The sequence below is a fragment of the Melopsittacus undulatus genome, chromosome 2 (genome assembly GCF_012275295.1).
Source record: "Melopsittacus undulatus isolate bMelUnd1 chromosome 2, bMelUnd1.mat.Z, whole genome shotgun sequence".
NCBI classification, from domain to species: domain Eukaryota; kingdom Metazoa; phylum Chordata; class Aves; order Psittaciformes; family Psittaculidae; genus Melopsittacus; species Melopsittacus undulatus.
The window spans coordinates 91853526-91872812 of NC_047528.1; the positions used below are offsets into that span (position 1 = coordinate 91853526).

The following is a 19287-nucleotide window of genomic DNA, read 5'->3' on the forward strand; positions in this document are numbered from 1 at the left end:
GTGTTTTTTGCTGGCACCAGCCTACTGCTTACTACCACGTTGGACTTCAGTTTGTTTCTGTTGGATTCAAGAGATGCTATGGAAGCTCTCCAGTGGCTAATTTCACACCTTTAAACTTGAGGGCTGTTGAGCAAAGCTGTGTAATACAAGGAGGATGTATTTTTTGTGTATATGTATATACATGAATGTATTTTTGTATTCCAAAGTTGAAATCAGATTCCAAATGTTGCACACTCTTAAAATGTTATTTTCTATCAGTACTATTATAGAGATCATAGGAAATAGATACAGTTGAGGTAATTCTTAAACTGAATAATACTCATTTGAAAACAGCTAATTTAACAAAAAAAAAAGCAGGTTACTCATATTGAAGGTGTGATGTCTATAAATGGCTTTGGTTATGCTTCAGATGGGCTGTTCATGTGCTTCTGTAAAAGAGTGGTACAGTATGCCTGTGTAATCTTCACCTTTTTTTGAGGTTTATAAACATAGCAGTACATCAGTACATCAACTGCTAATATGTGAATCAGTGCATCATCTGCATACTCTTTTAAAGTACAGTGAAGCAAAATGAGAGGTATTTTGTTGGAAATGATTACATTTTAGGCAAAGGAATGAGAAAAATTGTTAAATCATTTTCTAGCTATGTATCCAGAAAGTGAATAATTGGCCTCACTTAAAAAGCAATAACTAAACCAGAGTATTGTATTATAGTCACAATATTGTGTCATCAGGTAGAGCATCAGTAGTTAAAATTCTCATTTTTCCTTCCAAGAAAGGAGAGGTGACTGATGAATAATATTTGTTTGGCTTATGGCATTGTATTTTTAGCTTTCATCTAGTTTTGGCTCCACATTTTCAATAGAAACCAAATGAATTTAGGCTTTGACTGATCCTTCTCTTACAAAGAATTCTGTTAATACAGAGCTGAAGACCTATTGTCATAGAGTTTGGTAGAAAAGGTTAGCTCCCAGATATGCCCAATGAGAGAGATACTTGCATATGTCTCTGTGTGTGTATAAGCATACATCTAAAAATAAAAAAAAATATATTAAAATTCTATATAAATAGAATGTAAGAATAAAGTCTTGGATTTGAGCTTATTTTGAACCATTATAACTGAAAGTTCATGTGCTTTGTATAAGTCTCATAGGTTGATAGAGCCCAGGTGAAAATAAAATCTTCTCCATCAGGAGCTGCAATTTTCTGTTATTTTATACTACAACAGAGAAGGGTCTGTATGCAGCTGGTTTTTGTCTCTTATGTCTATTCTCCTTTTTGTTCAATCTCAACTGCTAAGTAAGCATTACGAAAAAGTGAAACTAATGATTATGAAAATAAGAAGAATTTTAAACAGCAAAAGAAAACTTCAGTTACATAGCAGTTCCTTCACACACCTGACAAAACTCTTAAAATCATAGAAAGCAGATGTTAAATAATAAAAAAATTTACAGCTTGTACTCGTACTTCTTTTATGTTACAATTACTGTTTAAGCTTTAGTTCAGCAATTTGCAGTGTCAGACCTCCAGCCTCCGATACAGTAACCCCTAATAAACCTTTATGCTGATCAATGGAGAATACTTAGAAAGTATGTTTCTGATAATATGTGTAATACAGATTTTAGTATGAATCTATGTGTAAGCAGCTGCGGATATGGTTGTCAGTGCGTGAATATGTAACTGCTATGGCTTTTTTTATTGCATACTCATTTAAAGCTACTTACCTGCATGTTTTAGGATTTTAATAATGGTCAGGGTAAACAGTGGCCAGGAGTTTGGGTATTCCATTATCTTGTATTAGGTGCCTTGCTTGCCACACCTGGTCTGGTCCCAGAGGTGTGGAAGGCCAGACGGTTCCTGAACCAACGCTTTTAATTTAAATGTCCACCAGAGGTTGCTGCAGAACGGCAGACGCAAATGGGGATAGGTTTTGTGTTCAAAACTGAATCCTGAACTTCGCAACAGATCACAGTTCAGGTTCTGATGTGATCATATTCCTTTTAAATGGAGTTGAAGCAGAGGTTAACCCTGACTTCCTATATATTTTTTTTCATGATGCTAAAATGTACTTCTCTGTGTGCCAGTATAATTGTGGGTACCAAGGTGCATTGACTCAGCATCAATGTTTCTTTAACTTTGTATGAAGGAGGTTCTTACAGTGAAAATTATTTTTTCTAGTATGTACTTGGACAGCACTTGTAACTTTGCTTTGTTAAAAATGTAAACACATATTTTTTAAGGAATTTTTAAAAATCAGTTGCTGTTCTTGATTATGTATTAATCATGTTTATATTTTGATCAGCTCAATAAATGTGTACATCAGGAAAAAAATAGCTTCATAATTATATACATGTAACAATTCTTAAATGGTTCAGTATGTGTTAGAAACAAGAAAATTAAATGAAGAAGTAATCCTAAAAACTGTGGGGAAAAAACTCCACCTAAAAGAATATGCTCAAGAGGATAAATGGTAGGAATTGTGTGGCATATTTGTAATAATGTAATATCACATACATATATGCTATTTCAGGCTTTTCAGAAGGTATACTGTAGCAAAAGCACACCAGACTTTCTTGCACATAGTATCAAGTATTTGCATGTTTGTTTAGTATGTAAACTTTAAGCACCTTTATTTTTCAACTTAATGTCTGTCTCTTTAGTTCTGTACATCTGTCCTTATGTGAGTTAAAATTATGGTTTTGTGTCTAGGAGCATGCTCAATTATGCTAAGTGAATTTCTGTGTTTGGGAAGCAATAAGAAAATGCACGTTTTAATTAAGCATGGTTTTTCCATATGCTACCTGGCAAGAATGAAAGCTATAATTTTTTTAAGTATCAGTTACAGTTAATGAATTACTGTTATGTGTGTAAAGCAAGAAGGATAGTGTGTAATGAATTTAGTAGCAGTCTGTCAAAGCTGTGATATTACACTAACTAAAGATAAAAATGCTTCGTGCAGACCAAGTCAACAAAATGCTCATAAAACCTTTAATGCCACATCATCATTTACAATGCACATGCAAAAAAAAAAACCCAAGAAAAAGGAAGAAAATAAAGTATATTTTATACCGGAAGTTAGAGGGAAAGAGTTCAGATGAAGCTTAAAAAAAAAAAAGAGAAATAATTTCTCTGCAACTAAAATTTAGCTACTGAGTCACTCTTAGATTGCCCTGGGACTTAAAAGCTAGTGCCTGACTGCGTTTGGAAAGAGACTATTGCTTTCTTCATGTTATGCTCTGCTACCCATACTACAGGGCTACAAACCAGTAAGTCTGCTGACATTCAGCATACAAAGAACATTACACAAGGAGCAGTGTCCATGTGAAACTTGAGAATGTGTAGTTTCTGAGGATGGAAAATCTATAGAAAGGTGTTTAGCAACAGGACCACTTTTCTCACTCCTTCTTAATGTATAACAATGGGATTTGGAAAATTGGAGTAATTCCTTGGATAGATAACAATTTATAGAAAGTTTGCTTTTAATTGTGGTTTGTGGGTTTTAAAGAGTTGGCCTGGAGCTCAGAAACATCTTGCTCAAGGCAAGGGCAAGAGAGCTTAGTCCTGTCTTCAGCACTCAGGGAACACTCATATTCCTGTTCCCAGATATGGCAGTAATGGGAAGGAGGAGCATATGTTTGGTTAGAAGTTTTTTTATTTAAAAGTCAGATGTCTTCCTCTGAAAAATTTGAGGGCAAGAATCACTAGTACATTTTTTTCAGTAGAATAGAAATCACAATTTTTATGGTTTCATATATCATACAAAAGACAACTTTGATTCTAGAAGAGCTATTAGAAATTTAAGCTACATGCTTAGCAGTAAGAAGTGCCAACATAGAATCATAGAATAGTTAGGATTGGAAAGGACATTAAGATCATCCAGTTCCAACCCCCCTGCCATGGGCAGGGACACCTCACACTAAACCATATCATCCAAGGCTTCATCCAACCTGGTCTTGAACACTGCCAGGGATGGAGCATTCACTACCTCCCTGGGCAACCCATTCAAGTACCTCACCACCCTAACAGTAAAGAATTTCTTCCTTATATCCAGTCTAAACCTCTGCTGTTTAAGTTTCAGCCCATTACCCCTTGTCTGACCACTACAGTCCCTAATTAAGAGTCCCTCCCCAGCATCCTTACATGCCCACTTCAGACACTGGAAGGCTGCTATGAGGTCTCCACGCAGCCTTCTCTTCTCCAGGCTGAACATCCCCAGCTTTCTCAGCCTGTCTTCATATGGGAGGTGCTCCAGTCCCCTGATCATCCTCGTGGCCCTCCTCTGGACTTGTTCTAATAGTACCATGTCCTTTTTATGTTCAGGACACCAGAACTGCACACAATACTCCAAGTGAGGTCTCACGAGAGCAGAGTAGAAGGGCAGGATCACCTCCTTTGACCTGCTGGTCACGCTCCTTTTGATGCAGCCCAGGATACGGTTGTCTTTCTGGGCTGTAAACGCACACTGAATCCGCTCATGTTCATTTTCTCATTGACCAACACCCCCAAGTCCTTCTCCGCAGGACTACCATGAATTTCCTTTCTGCCCAACCTGTAGCTGTGCCTGGGATTGCTCCAACCCAGGTGTAGGCCCTTGCACTTGGCATGGTTAAACTTCATGAGGTTGGCATCAGCCCACCTCACCTGTGTTTGTGAACTGTTAACTTATGGTTTCTAAAGACATGGCAAGCATCTCACAGCAAAACACTCAACATAGAATTAGATATCTCCAGAAAGAGTTCTATGAATGTAGAGCAGTTGTTTCAGGGTGTCACCAGACAGGTAACAATCCCAGTAATTAATCTCTTCACATTCATAAAAGTGTATTTTGAAACAACCTAAAGGACAGAAAAATCTAATTTTTAATACATAAAATTATATGTGTATATATATTTATATTTCACATTTAAAATCTTTTGCACAGAATTGTGTGCTAGCTATGCCACTGACAGGACAACAGAGCGTACCTAACTGCATTTCATAAATGGTAGAATTTTCCTAGTTGTATGCATTCTTGAGTTAATTATTTTAGCCAGCTAATTAATACCTACTTTTTGTGTATATTTAAGGTAATAGTAGTGACAATCTATTACCTGAAGATATGAGCCCTTTTAGCAAGTATTCTGCTGAGAAATAAGGAAGTTTTTCTTAGTTGCAGCTTTATCCTTCAAATTGAGTCAGCGATGGACTAAAGGATTTCCAGAAAACAAGCATACTCTCAAGTCTAGGATGACAGTATCAAGTAGTCAGGCTAGGCTGGACTAGAGCAAGCAGAAAAAGAGGAGGAAATTGAATACATTTTCTTATTTTGAAGTAGAAGATTATGGCTTCAATAAAAATGCTTTTGGAAGAACGTATGTCTTCACATGTGGTGGTCTTTATTTCTATGCCTTATTTCTTTTTCCCCTTGGCTACAGGAAATCCATCTTGCTTTTCTGAAATGGCTTGAGGGAAACGTAGATGCTGAAGGAATAAGAACATCCAGCAAGGTGTCTCTTAAATTTGTTTCATCCTGTGAATCAAAAATGGAGATAACACCATCTCTCATGCCAGTCATCACTGAGACAGGAAGCTTCTCATCTGAATATTTCAGCCTGAAGACATATCAACAGAATCTTCAAACAAAGAAGCTTGGAAAGATTCTTCTTTTTAGTGAAGTTACTACAACAACACAGGATCTTCTAGATGGGTAAGAAAGTGCTCTAGAGCATACTGAATAAGCTTTCTGATATGGAATTCACAATTATAGTCACACATGATGTTCAGAAAAAAAAACCCCAACCAAACAAAGATTGTTCTATTCTAGATAGGACACAAAATATCTTTGCTTATCTTTGTATTCACAGAGTATTAATTGATAATATTAAGGCATAAAGGGTGGGAAAATCAGTATGTGAAAACTTTTTCTTGATACCGTAGTTTGATCATTATTTCTCTGGCAAAGCATGAACATCACTGTAGGAAAGGTCAAGGTATTAAATATATACGTTTAGGAGTTTCTATGCATTTTCTAGTACAAGTTGTTTTCTAAGCTAGTTATTTGGAAAAAGTAATATAAAGTAGATTGTGACCTTAATTTTAATGTTACTGTTTTCTCTTATTCCTTTTACTGAGTATTTCACTGAAATGCTCTTTAGTGGTTTGTTTGGATTTTTTTAAACATTGATTAGGGTTATGCTAGGCATTCTTTCATCATCACATAGATGACCCTTTTGTGAATGAGCTGTGGGATGCCTTTGAAAAGGTAGTTCATTAGAGTTTGAATGGGATTAAGTGGTATGAAAATCACAGTTACTAAATCTGAGGTTGGAGTCTATGTACAAAGACTGTACTGTTACGTTTCATGAAATAGTCTTACGGAAGTTGTTGCTCTTCAGGGTAGGTTATTCTATGTGTGTTTCTACCAGCAGCTATAACCTTTATTGGCAGCTACTTTTGAATATCGCTGTTAATTTATCTACAGAAATTGCAGATTAATTTTACTGTTGAAAATAACCTTGGGAATTTTGTTTTGGATTTTTTTCTTTAAACAACATAATCAGTTAAATAATCTTGAATGTTATTGTAACTGATTAGTTAACCAGCAATAACAGATTTAGTTCTCAGCTAGAGAGCCTAAATTGTGAGACTGATAAAAGTCACAGAATATGCCTTCTTGCAAATAATAAAGGTGATTTAGTTTATAATATATGCACACAAAATCTGTAAATGAGGATGAGTTATAACAGTATATAATCAGTTCATAGTCTTAGAGTCGACACTATGAAAGAATTCATCAGTTTTGATTTATGCTAAAATATTGTGATTTAGAGACAGTTGGAATTAAAAAAATATTTTAATTGGAAATTTTTCTCTGTGAGTGCATGTGTACTTATGTGCACACACATTGTTAAAATGTTTCTGTCTAATTTTGCCACTTTCCTTCCCCCAAATCTACATCCTCATCCTGCAATTGATTTTGCAATAGCTTTTGGACACAGAGAAACATGCTTGCTGAATAAGATGCCACAAAGGAAAGAGTTATTTTATAGAAGCATTTGTAGTAATTTCTTCTTAATTTTTAATAATTCACAACATGTTCGGCCCACTGGACTGAAAGTACAAGTACTGTGAAGAAAACAGCAAAGTGATAATCTAATAGGTCAAGACCTTTCTTCTCAGATGGTTGGTTTTGATGATGGTTCTCAGTAACATTATTAACAGTAGGATGAAGTATATAATTCAGGGTTTTGTGAATTTATTTAGATGTCACAGGCTAAATAGAATCATGTCTGGCCAATTTATATGTGATTATATTATCAAGAAAGACAAGGGAGCTAAGAGAAGTGGTCTTGGTTTTTCAATGACTGTGGAACCTCTCTTACGTTTAAGGTGTTGTACCAGCAGAGTGGTCCGCACTCAGGTTGCTTTTTTACATTGAGGTAGTCCAAATGTAATGAAGTCTTTACAGATTTGAGTCTTCGAGATTTTTCCCATCATAATGCAGTTTGAGTAGTCAGTTTTCAGTTAAAATGGCTCTAAGTAGTTTATAGTGGGAAGATGATCCTAGTCAGATTATAATTTGAACAATTAAATCTGTTTTACAGAATTACTTCTGTTTTAATAAGTTAAAATATTTGTCGTAAGTATTATGTTTGACGTTATTGTAAATACTTTGTTGTCATGGACAATAGAATCATGTAGTCTGTGTGACTTGCAGTTCAGCAAAGAGAGACTTCACATATGATAACATTTCATAAATCACTATAAATTAATGTAAATACTATTAAGTAATTTTTATTCAAGAAAGAAGTTCTCAGGTTTTTAAGATACTTCCAAATGAACCAATATGAATTTGTTAGGTTATGTGTATGAGACTTTTTCTAATTGACAACTCTGAGTGAAAGGAGACTCTGTCTCTGGAAAAAAAAGTTTTCTTTGCTTGGACAAAAAATAGATACCTATTGATTGATCTTGATTCCCAGAAAAAAATGCAATACCATGTATATGTAATCATGTGTTACAGTAAGCACTTGTTACATGATAGACTCTCTCAGGGTCTCTCAAATTTTACCAAGGTTGTGATGATTGAAAATATGATACAGGCACCTCAAGAATTTAATTAGTGTGATTAGTAGTAAATTTAGTTACTAAACTGTTAAGTATATTATAAATAAATCTAGCATTTAACTTTCATTATTTTAGATTTTCTTATACCTTTCCCACCAACTGGATGTCAAACTTTTGTCTCTCTTCCTTACCACTTCCCCAAACTTCGTACCCCCAAAATTAAGACGTGGAAGCAGAAAGTGGGCTGGAACTAATTTAATGGCTGAGCAACCTCACAGTAGAGAAACAGCCGGAGCCTAATAGGGGTCTTTGTCTGCATTTCCACCCTGGCTGGTAACGTGCCAGTCAAAAGTCAAGCAAAAGAAACAGGTGGAAACTATTAGACTTGTCATAAAGTTTGAAAAATTGATTCTGGAGGCTAAGTGAATAGATTGAACTTGACAGTGTTGTCTTAAAGATTCTAAGGGAAAATTCTGTAGTTTAATTTGGGATCCCTTGATTGTTCATTAGCTCTCCAGATGGCAGGTCTTGGTGGTTTGTGTATTAACATACACACTGTATTATCACTGGTGTACATTTATGTGTTGTAAGGTAATAGACACAGTGTGAATTCACCTGTAGGTATCTAAAATTAAGTGGCACTAGTCTAATTGCAAAATAAAGATTTATTTAAATGTCATATAGTTTTAAATTATTAATACTGCTTTTATGGTTTATGTTAAAAGCTCTATTTGAATCTTTTGAGGTTATTTTTTGAAGTATTTCTAATTTTGTTTCTTACACTAAAATTTAAAATCCTTACCAAAGATTAGAAGCTCCCTTGTTTTTTCCTCTAAAAGGAAAGTCTTTCTCTAAGTTTCATTTCAGAAACATTATCTCCGAAGATATTTTTCCTAATGCTACCTGAACAGGTTAAGCTGGCCAGAAACATTTCCACTTTCTCTTACTCTTTCTCCTCTCCTCAAAGTATGCCTGGGATTGTGTGATTTAAGATAAAACTATTACTTTTGAGGATACATCTCGTATAGTGATACAGTGTTACACTATAGAGACATTCTTACTAGATTCACAAGATTTAAAATTGATAAAGAAGCATTTCTACCACACTCCAAGTGGCTGGAATGATTTCACAAGTATTTAATGAAGAAATAAATTATTAGGTACATTTCAGTTTTATTCTTAACAGTGTTTTATAATCTGTTTTAACATTTTAGTTGGCAGTTTGATTTATACATGATTAAGCCAGCATGTAATATGTTCTATATGAAATGCCATTGTGGATCTGTTTTCCCCAGTATTTAGGAAGCATGAAGTGCTGTTGTTAGGAAGAGTTTGACACAGAACCAGTGAATTTTAGTGGAAATGAAATGTGGGATGAAGTTGCTTTTATATTTGCTGAATAGGATATTTAAGTAAAATGTCAGCTTAAATACACAATATCTAAACAGTTAAGAACTTTGAAAAATAAAATCCTTTACATCATTGGTGCCCTTTTAGTTTTTATTATGCTTTTCTAGATTCATATTGTTGAGTTTTTAAAAATTGTACTACAGCTCTAATTTTGGAAAGTGAGCATTACAAATAATTTTATTTTAAAAACTCTTTTAGTTGTATTTAGTTTAGTAGTATTCAAATGTGTGTGCTAATACAGGTATGAAGTAGTGAAGAGTATAGTTGAAGGAGATTGGAATGGCACTTCAGAGGCACAATTGAACAAGTTGAGATTGACAAACTGTATTTTGTATTGGTGATTTTTACTTTTTCCAAATCCTTGTGATGTTTTACTCTATGTAAACACACTGGCCTCATGTTTAGTCATTCCATGCACCTCAGTGATCTCCCTTATTCTCTATTTAAACAATACTTGAAAGAAACCCCAAATTAAAATCAGGTAAGTTGTGGGGAGTGGGTTAAAATGTCATTCGAAGATGGAAACTTGGCATTAACATAGCCTTCGCAAAATACGCCATAGTGTCACACTACTTGTTTTCATTCCATCATCAGGCGTACCTGTTTAAAGCCTCCCCTCTCAGATTCTGGCCTCAGAATTCCACAAGGACTGTAACTCCGAGCTACAATTATTCTTCTTACAGCTATTCGCTCAACTTGATCAACCATTTTCTTGAAAGCTATGAAATTTTTTACTACTTTCAATATTATTTTAGCTAGCCATGTCTCATAATCTAGGCTGAGGTGGGTGGAAGAAGCCATTTTGCTGTAATAGTCAAAACCAACTGCAAGTTGTGTCACTGGCCTTGTGGTTTTGTCTCTTGAAGTACAAAGTCTTCAAAGAGTAATATTTTTCTTCTAGCATGGCAAGACTATCCTAGTACTTTAATAGTCTGATAGAAATAAATATTATCATCAGCATTAACAGCTTGTAAAAAGTAAAACCCTGTGCCCTGGTCCCTCAAGAATGTGTGTTGGAGAGCTGGAAAATACCATGGTGGGCAAGAACGATGCCTTTGTCTCAGGAAACAACCATTGCTGATGGGTATTTTAAAAATGTGTGCTGATAAATCAGTCAGTTGTATTTAATTGGTGTTTGTAATATAAATTACATAAATATAATTTATATAATCTTTTCTACAGATAACATAACCAAAAATAGGATATTGGTTTGGATAATGAGTACTTCTTTGTGCAGAAAACTCTCACAAATTGCTTTTAAAATATTAGATCCCTTGCTTTGTTTTTTTTAAACTGTAGTGTGGAAAAGGAATGCTTTGCTTAATGAATGTCTAGCTTAAAACGTAAAGTTAGATACTAGTGGTGATAGACCTGCTCTTCAAGGAATTTTATGCTTTTAATCTACCTTCCTCTCATTCAAGTTAGCTTTGACAGAATATTATCTTCCTTTGTTCTTCATGTAATTTGGGTTACTAACTTCTGAATTTCTATTTATTTTTTATTTGTAGGGTTGAAGGGCTTTTTAATCTTAAAAGAAAGAAGTTAGTGCATTGGAATAACTACTTCCATGCTTGTTTTCCTTGGTTGTTTTTTTTTTGTTTTTAGTATTCAATATTTTGTGCCTTCCTTTGGTGAATACAGATTAACTCAAATAACAGAATATGTTTGTTTCTTTTAAATTAATTTCAACAGTAATTTTTTCTAATTTAGGTTTAAATGTATAATATTTCATACTTTATTTTTCCATTCACTTACTGGTAGTGTTTTGCATCATTCAGTGTTAGACAAAGCTGTCCTTCAGGCTGATAACAAAAGATCATGCACAAATTTTTGTAATAAAGCCAACAGTGTGTTTCTTTCCTTGCCTGTAGAAAGGGAGGAATTCGGAAGTTTTTGGCACTGATTTGGTTCTGTGCCATTCCCAGACTCTTCTCTGCAATACCATTTTTCATTACATGCTTGCTGAAAGATTTCTGTATTAGGATTTGTCATCTCTTTTGCATCAATTTTCCGTGCCTTTCTTTCCACCTGTTGTGAGCAGTTCTTTAGGGCGCTAAACAATTAGGTCCCTATTTTCATGTCACGCACCTTGTGTGTCTGATTTTTCATGGAATTGAAGGCAAAATATGTTTCTCTTTATTTTTTTGTTATGTAAAATCAGTAGATACTCTTCCTGTTAACAAAGTGGGCCCCCCGCTTGCAAGGTTTCTGTCAGGGCAGGGGGAGGTTTGGCATTCCCAAAGGGGATTGAGTCATAAAAAAAAGATACCCGTTTTGCAGAGCAATTAACCCATGTTGAACTCTTATAGTATATTGTATTACCCTGCTGCTGGAAGTTCCTGAACAATTCGCATTGTCCTATGAATACACATGTAGCCTTGGAGCACTCATCATTTGTTAAATATGAGAGGAAACCCTATAAGAGTGCACAGTTAAAATGAGAGTTAAAGAATGGAAATGTTTCAATAACTTTTTACTGTTTTGTTTTACATGGTGCTATTTTCATGCACACATTTTGAAACAGATTTTTCATATTAAGATGAAAAATTTGAACACTAAAGTTACAAATCATAACATTTTTTTGAAGAGGATTAACTTGAAGCAGTATATATGTAAGAGAATACAATATATAATAATATATAATATATTGTTTTCTATATTTATAATTATAGCATATTACATGCGTATTATCACTATTTGTTTGCTGACTCTGTCACAATTCTGTCTTTGAATTTTAACTTCTATTTAATAAAAAGAAATGTTGCTTGAGCTTAAACTACCCCAAAGCACTTACAGATTAATATCTGCACTTTATTGAGAGATTTTCGTGCTTTTTCAGTCATTGCTTTGCAGCATATCGTTAAGTAGAATAATCAGTTCTGTAGTGTCAGTGAGAATACTTATCAGGTATGGCTATCCTTGCATTCATCAAATAGCTTTCTTTGTGCCAAGAGACCTGCCATCTTATTGCCACTGGTCCAAGCTCGTAATATAGTCTCTAACAAAGTCATGTGCTTATAGCAATAAGCTATAAAACTCAAAGACAGGCATAAGTCAGTGTCGAACATAACCTATTGACTTAAAAAGGGGAGGGTAAGGCATAGCAAAACTAGATATGTTGATAATGTGGTCAGATGAAACAACTGCCCCGCCTCCCTAATTAACCTCATTGAGTAGCTTGGGGTTTGGACAAGTGGATCTGCATTTCTCTCCCATACCTTTTTACTGTAATTGTTATAATCATCTGACTAGTAAAAGAATAAATGAAAGACGTTGCATTGAAATAAAACAGAATAGCATTTAGCTTTCTAAGTGACTTGATAATGTGTTTGATTAACAAGCTGCCCAAATTATGTGTGGCTGAGAAAAACCCACATTAGGAACTAATAAAGAATCTAGCTGGCTGGGCATAGGACATGTTCTATACACTTAACTTATGAAGGAGGTGTGCTGGAGATACTCAGCACATGCAAGTTCCAAACAGACTCCCCATTTATTCAGAAAATGGGAATTCTAGAGAAGTGGAGCCCAGTGTGTGTTGATTTGGCAGCTCCTCATCATTAGACTTGCTTTAGGGGATGCATAGGGTCTACCTACCTCAGCCTTGGAATTATACCTAGAGAGTAATTTTTGTCTGATTGTTTTAGGAAGCTTATGGGAAGAATCACTATTGTTAGCCATGGAGACAAACATGCTGTGTGCTAAGTTTTGACTTTAACTAGTTTTATTTGAAGCAACAATAAAGATCTGAATGCTGAACTATAACAAAGTGCAGTTGCACAAAGTCTGAATTATTCTCTCAAGGTGCCCGTATCTCATTCTTACTACACAGGGAAAAAAGCATAATCAGATTTCTTAGAAATTCAAAGTTAGATCATGGCTTTCAGTTTCCATTTGCACATCTCCATCTCTTCATCTCTATGCCCTTAATAGGAAAAAAAAAAAAAAAAAGAAAGAAGAAAAAGAGGTTGGATTTGTGACCGTATGAAACTGAGGTGAGGACTAAGAAACTTATGGCATGGCTGTTTAGGGAAGTTTAGGCAGCACCTGTTCCAGTGTTGTTAAGAATAAATACGCTGATTTTTGTTTGGTTTATACTGCCAGTCAGAAGATAGTGATTTAATTTCAGAATAATTCCCTGATTGTTTCCAGAGCCAGAAACTTTCAAAGCTTGTGTAATTTCTAAGTTAAGCAGTAAACTAAGAAAATCCCACCGAATCTGAATTCTTTACCTAAATCCCACTGGCCTAATTTATTTTCACTTATACTCCTAGTTAAAATATTTTAAGAATCTGTTTGTATTCAAACGAAGGCTTGCATTTATCACACCTCATATCATTTAGCCTAAAATGTCATGGCCTCTAGAATAGTGTGTAAAAAAAGCGAGGTTCCCCCACAGCAGTTTTGTGATCCCCAGGATTGCTATAAAATGCTGTACCTCATGTTGCTTTCAAAAGGATTTACTGGCATTGTTCTTGTTGCCTAAATGTTAAATATGGATGAACTTCCAAATGTTTTTTGTAAACTTGAAATGGCACTATTTTACTGAAGATACTGTCTAACATGAAAAATCCCACAAAAGTATTTTAAAGGCTTCTTCCCTAACACAAAGTTTTATGGCATATTACATTAAGTAGTTGCAGAATACAACTATAAACTGCCCCATTTTTCATTAGGTGTGTGTTTGAATGTATCATCAGTCTGTCCATTCACAGAGGAAGATGAAGAGGCATTCAGAAGAGAAAACAAGAGGAGAAAAAAAAAAGTAGGGAGACAGAGGCTGAGACCCAGAAAAAAAGGAAATAGAAATAAGACATTCAAGGGAAACAGTTATTTTTTACTATTTCTTTAGCAAATATGCTAAGCTTAAGCTGAAATAATGTGGATGTAGGATGATTGCAATATTAATTAGGGAAAATTCTACATGTTGTCAGAGTGCTTAGCAAACCGAGTACTGATCAATCCCCGTACTTCCTTGTTCAAATGAAAGACTGTCTACTAAAAGATAATTTACACTGGGTTTGATTTCTTCTAAAGTCATAAAGGCTGGTAATAACTCCACTTAAGCACGTGGTGGTTCCATTTCTTTTTTTTTTTTTTCCTTGAAAATTAGGAAGTATGAGGAAAAGGAAGCACTTTATTTTGTTGAGGCTAAATGATAGTTTAGCTTACAATCATAATTGAATCTGCAAATCATGATGTCCTACTTTGTTTATTTATAGTCATCCTTCTAATCTGTCACACCATCATGATAATACCTAATCAACATCCTGCAAATTGCTTATATTTCATGCTTTTAAAAATGCAGTTTGCAACATATCACATTGTACTTTATGGGTATTTTACATGACAGTAGAAGAGCTTCAGAATTCATTCCACCTGACTGTGATGGTTTCTATCCATTAACTTACTATCTTTATTCAAATCCCCACATAGGCAGTTAAAATCCCAAAATGGAATTTCATTCACCCTTTTCTAAGTCCCTAAAATTTATTGATAGACTTCAATGGGCTGTGGACTTAGTGAAAGAAAACAATGTATTTTTATACTGCTGCATCATCTTTCAACTAGAATATTTCTCCCATATAATCAGTTGCTTTGTTTAAATATAAAACTTGATTTTCTCTTATGTCTAAAGGAGAAACTAATTTGGTCTTGCAGACTCGTTGCTACAGAGCCAGCTTCCTTTTAAGGGTGCGTATTGCACAATATAATCATTGCAGTGAAACTGAGATTTACGAATACTGAAGGAATAACTTGCAGATAATGCTTTAGGGTCTAAACATAATATTTCAATCTTCACTAGAATAAACCAGGACTTGATGCCCTCAGAACAAATAGTTGTGTGATGTACTGATGTAAATGCAGGTGTCAGGGGTATCAAACAGGCTTATAAGCTGTTTTCAAACTGTGTATTACTGGCATTGGATATAGATCTTTGATGAAGTACTGATCTTGCACCAAAAATATTTTCTTTCCTTGTTGAATTGCAGAATCATTAGAGTTGGAAGGTACCTCTGAAGATCATCTAGGCCTGCCAGGGCAGGGTCATCTAGCACAGGTTACACAGGAATGTGTCCATGCAGGTTTTGAATGTCTCCGCAGAGGGAGACTGCAGTCCCCCTGGGCAGCCTGTTCCAGTGTGCTGTCACTGTCAAGGTAAAGAAGTTCTTCCTCATGTTGAGGTGAAACTTCTTGTGTTTTAGTTTATAGCCATTGCTCCTCGTCCTGTTGCCAGGCACCACTGAAAAGTCTGGCACCCTTCTCCTGCCACCCACCTTTGAGATATTTATATGCATTAATGAGATCCTCTCACAGTCTTTTCTTCTCTAAACAGGCCCAGCTCCCACATTCTCTCCACATAAGAGAGATGCTCCAGACCCCTAATCATTGTTGTGGCCATATGCTGGACCCTCTCCAGAGGGACTTCTGAGGAACCAGAACAAGCCCTAGGAGAAAGAAAAATGTTTCTATTTATTTTCTTAAGGTTTTAAAAACCAGTTTCCTCCGATAAGCTGTTTGTGCTGCTGGCTTCTGAAACAGTAGTTTTGTCAAGTTCATACATTTGTGTAGTAATACAGAAGAATGCTTAATATGATCTCAATAAGCTATCTGTCAGGCTTATATAGTTTAAAATGTTGTCCATAGATGCAGAAAAAAAGAAAAAATATTATTTTAGAGCTTTTAAATTTCAAGACAGGAAATTAGGTAAAGAGTTCTCACTCAAGTCTTGATTTATTAGCAAAAGATAATGTGTATTTTACATGGAGTATGGTGCCAGATGTGAAATACAAAAGAAATTGCTAGTGGCCACCTGCTTTAATGTACATTTAAAATCTTGAGTAGTAGTTGACATCATGTAAAAATCATTGGATAGAGAATAATTTTAAGTTAGTACACCGTGTCAGGTTAGCAGGGATTGATGCTTTCCTTCACTATTTATCCGTCTGTTTGAAAAAACGAAAAGTGAAATAATAATCTTTTGCCAAGGTTTTTGAAAAACGCCTGAGAGTGGGTTATATATGTCTTGTGGACAGGCAGCATAGAATTTTTAACAGGAGTGCTGGAAAATCAGTAGAACGCTGTGACTCCAGCTTATTGTCCTGTTGTTTTGTTTCCATTGTAGCATTCTGCTGCCATTCAGTGGTTAGATTTATGTGGTTTTCTCTGGAACTAAGTGCATATTTCTTCTGGGGCATGTTTTCTCCATCAGAATACTGACAATGTACAGACAGAAAAAATAGATGGAAGATGCCTTTGCATGCCACAGTACCAGCATGCTGTAAACCCTCAACGAGGACAGAATCATCCCAAGAGGCTTCTTACTTCTAAGAAACAATGCAATTAAAGATTTTTAGTGTAGCTGGTTGAAATATCTGCTGTATGGAAACAGCCTAGAAAACTACATTCAGGCACAGAATATCACCTTTGCAGTGGAACTGACTATGCTTGTCTGTAGGAATTGAAGTTTGTTTGATTAACTCAAGATTTCCACAGAGCCATGTGCTGTAGCCACAGAGCTGGAAATTGATTACAGAATATGTTGTCATAGGTATTTCACTGCATGCTGTGTTCCTCAGGGTTTTTTTAACCCTTCTGGTCGAGCAAGATGAAGAATTATTTTGCTTAACGGCCAAACATGGCCTTCACATGCACCATAAATGGTATTATGAAATGGTGTTAATTTGGTCTAGTAATTTATACATTATAATTTTAGGTATACAAAACACATTAAAATTTTGAGGCACTCTCATTCTATTTCTTAATCTCTATTATAGATAAGGATTGCAAATTCATGCTTAACTTTTGTGGACAATGAAAAGAAGATTTTATATTATGCTTATTTCTATTCCCAGTATTTTCCTCACATGTTTCCAGTATTTTGCTTTTATCAGTAATTTTTATTTCCTTATTTTTTAGTTTTTTATTTGATTTCACATTTGGGATAGGTAAGATATAACTTACTACAATTTAATTAATTAGCATGAAACACTAAAACTAGAAATTGTGAACTTGTGTCTTTTTTTAAATGTAATTTTATGTTAAAATAATTCTGGTGGTTGCTGACTCATAAGTTAAAAAAAAGGAGCAGGAATCAGTCTTATTTCAGTTAGGAACTCAGATCTTGACCTGGTATATGCTGGAAAAAAAAAATGTCTTGGTAAACTGTATTCAATTGAGCTTTTCCTATACTTTATTGTCTTAAAACTCTTCACTGGCCTGCTTTAAATTCTGCAGTTCTGCACATGGTTTGGAACAAGTAAGATGTAATGATTAAACACTTTAAAAAGAGGACAGCTGACTTGAAATGTGTAAATTACACATACTTCTGATGTGTGTCGACAGGAATTTGCATGCTGCCTTCTTTACTTTTCCTGTTATTTTTCATTGCTTGTTCTTCAAAAACCAGTTAAAACGTTTATTATGCTAGAGAACGGATTCAAACTTCTGACTGTTTTCACAGTATAACTAAGCATTAGTATCAAGTATGAAATTCAGCACAGTTCCACCTTCTTTTTAACTAACAACAGAAATAGTTAAAAAAACTTAAAACCAAAAGGAAAGAATGAACATGAAGTTGAACTGTTTTCAGCTATGGGTTGCATAAACAACAATTTTCTTTTTCCTACTGTTTTATGCAGGAATAGGAGTAGACAAGAAGATACATACAAATGTCTTTTGGACATCCACAAGAATAGGTGTAAAATATTGTATATTTAATACCAATTGATACTATTCTGCAAGCCTCATCAGAAAACACAGGATTCTGTGGAAACCAACTAGTAAAGGGAACAGGGAAATCATTCACTGTGAAGATTTTTAGATGCAAGGCAATCAGATTTTTGGAAGTAGGATGAAAGGAAAATGGGAGAAAAAGTGAAGTTTGAGTAAAAATCAAGATTTCTTTTTTTATGAAGTCCAGGTCGACTAGTAAGCAGGTCCTGTTATGTGTTGAACATAACAGTTCAGTCTGGGAGAATGTCTTCTGGTCATCATTAGCTCCTTGCTGAAGGTGTTACTGTTCCAGACTCTTCTGGCTTTCATTTCAACATGGCCTGGACATAGAAAGTGTAATAGGTGTTTTTGGGAGTGCAGGTAGTTGGAACATTAGGATTCTATCTGATAACCTGTTTTCTATCTAATGTACTATTTGGAGGTTTCATCATTCGGTGGTCATCAGATAACATTTAGTCATTACCAAAATATGTTTTGCTACTAACTGGGGTACAGCTGAACAAAAACTGTAACCCTTTACCTGTGAATAAGGAACAAATATTCTCCAGTTTGCTGAAGCTCTAATACAGGGTGTTCATGAAAACAGAATTATACTGGCTTAGAGGGAAAATGGTAATTTGCTATGAGGCATTAGCTTAATAAACTGGTGTGCCAACAGGAGAGGTTAAGAAGGGTGAAAATGTTCTGTTTTGAGATTTTGCCAAGTTAAACAGTGAAATATTGTGAACATGAACCAAGTGAAATGGAATGCTTTCTACTTGGATTTGAAACCAAAAATCTCAGTGAGTGACTGACAAATCAGAAGTGGTAGAGTGTAAAGTAGATAAGTACCCTTCCTTCCCTGCTTCCTCTTCCACTGAGGAAGAATTGCTGAGCAAAAATCTGAAGTGCTGATGTGTTTATTTTAACACTGGGAAATACTTATTACTTCAAATATTTGCCTGCTTGTATATCATATCTATTATACCACATGTGCCACATACAAATTAGACATGGCTCATAAAGTGCAGTAACCCTAGATTTTCCAAGATTATGGATGTAAATTTTCCTTTTATTTAACTGTTCTCTAACTCATGTCAAGGAGGCTTCCTAGTG

The 19287-nt window shown here is 35.0% G+C and overlaps 1 protein-coding gene across 3 annotated transcripts in view; it reads left to right on the top strand.

The window, feature by feature from the left end:
- The window catches only part of HLCS (holocarboxylase synthetase), a 120313-nt gene that overhangs the window by 38258 nt on the left and 62768 nt on the right, over window positions 1-19287 (top strand). For all 3 annotated transcript variants that reach the window (XM_005151676.4, XM_031051222.2, XM_031051223.2), the window contains one exon: window positions 5415-5686. In XM_005151676.4, coding sequence (XP_005151733.3) covers window positions 5415-5686 — 272 coding nt within the window. The remainder of the gene's footprint in view (window positions 1-5414; window positions 5687-19287) is intronic.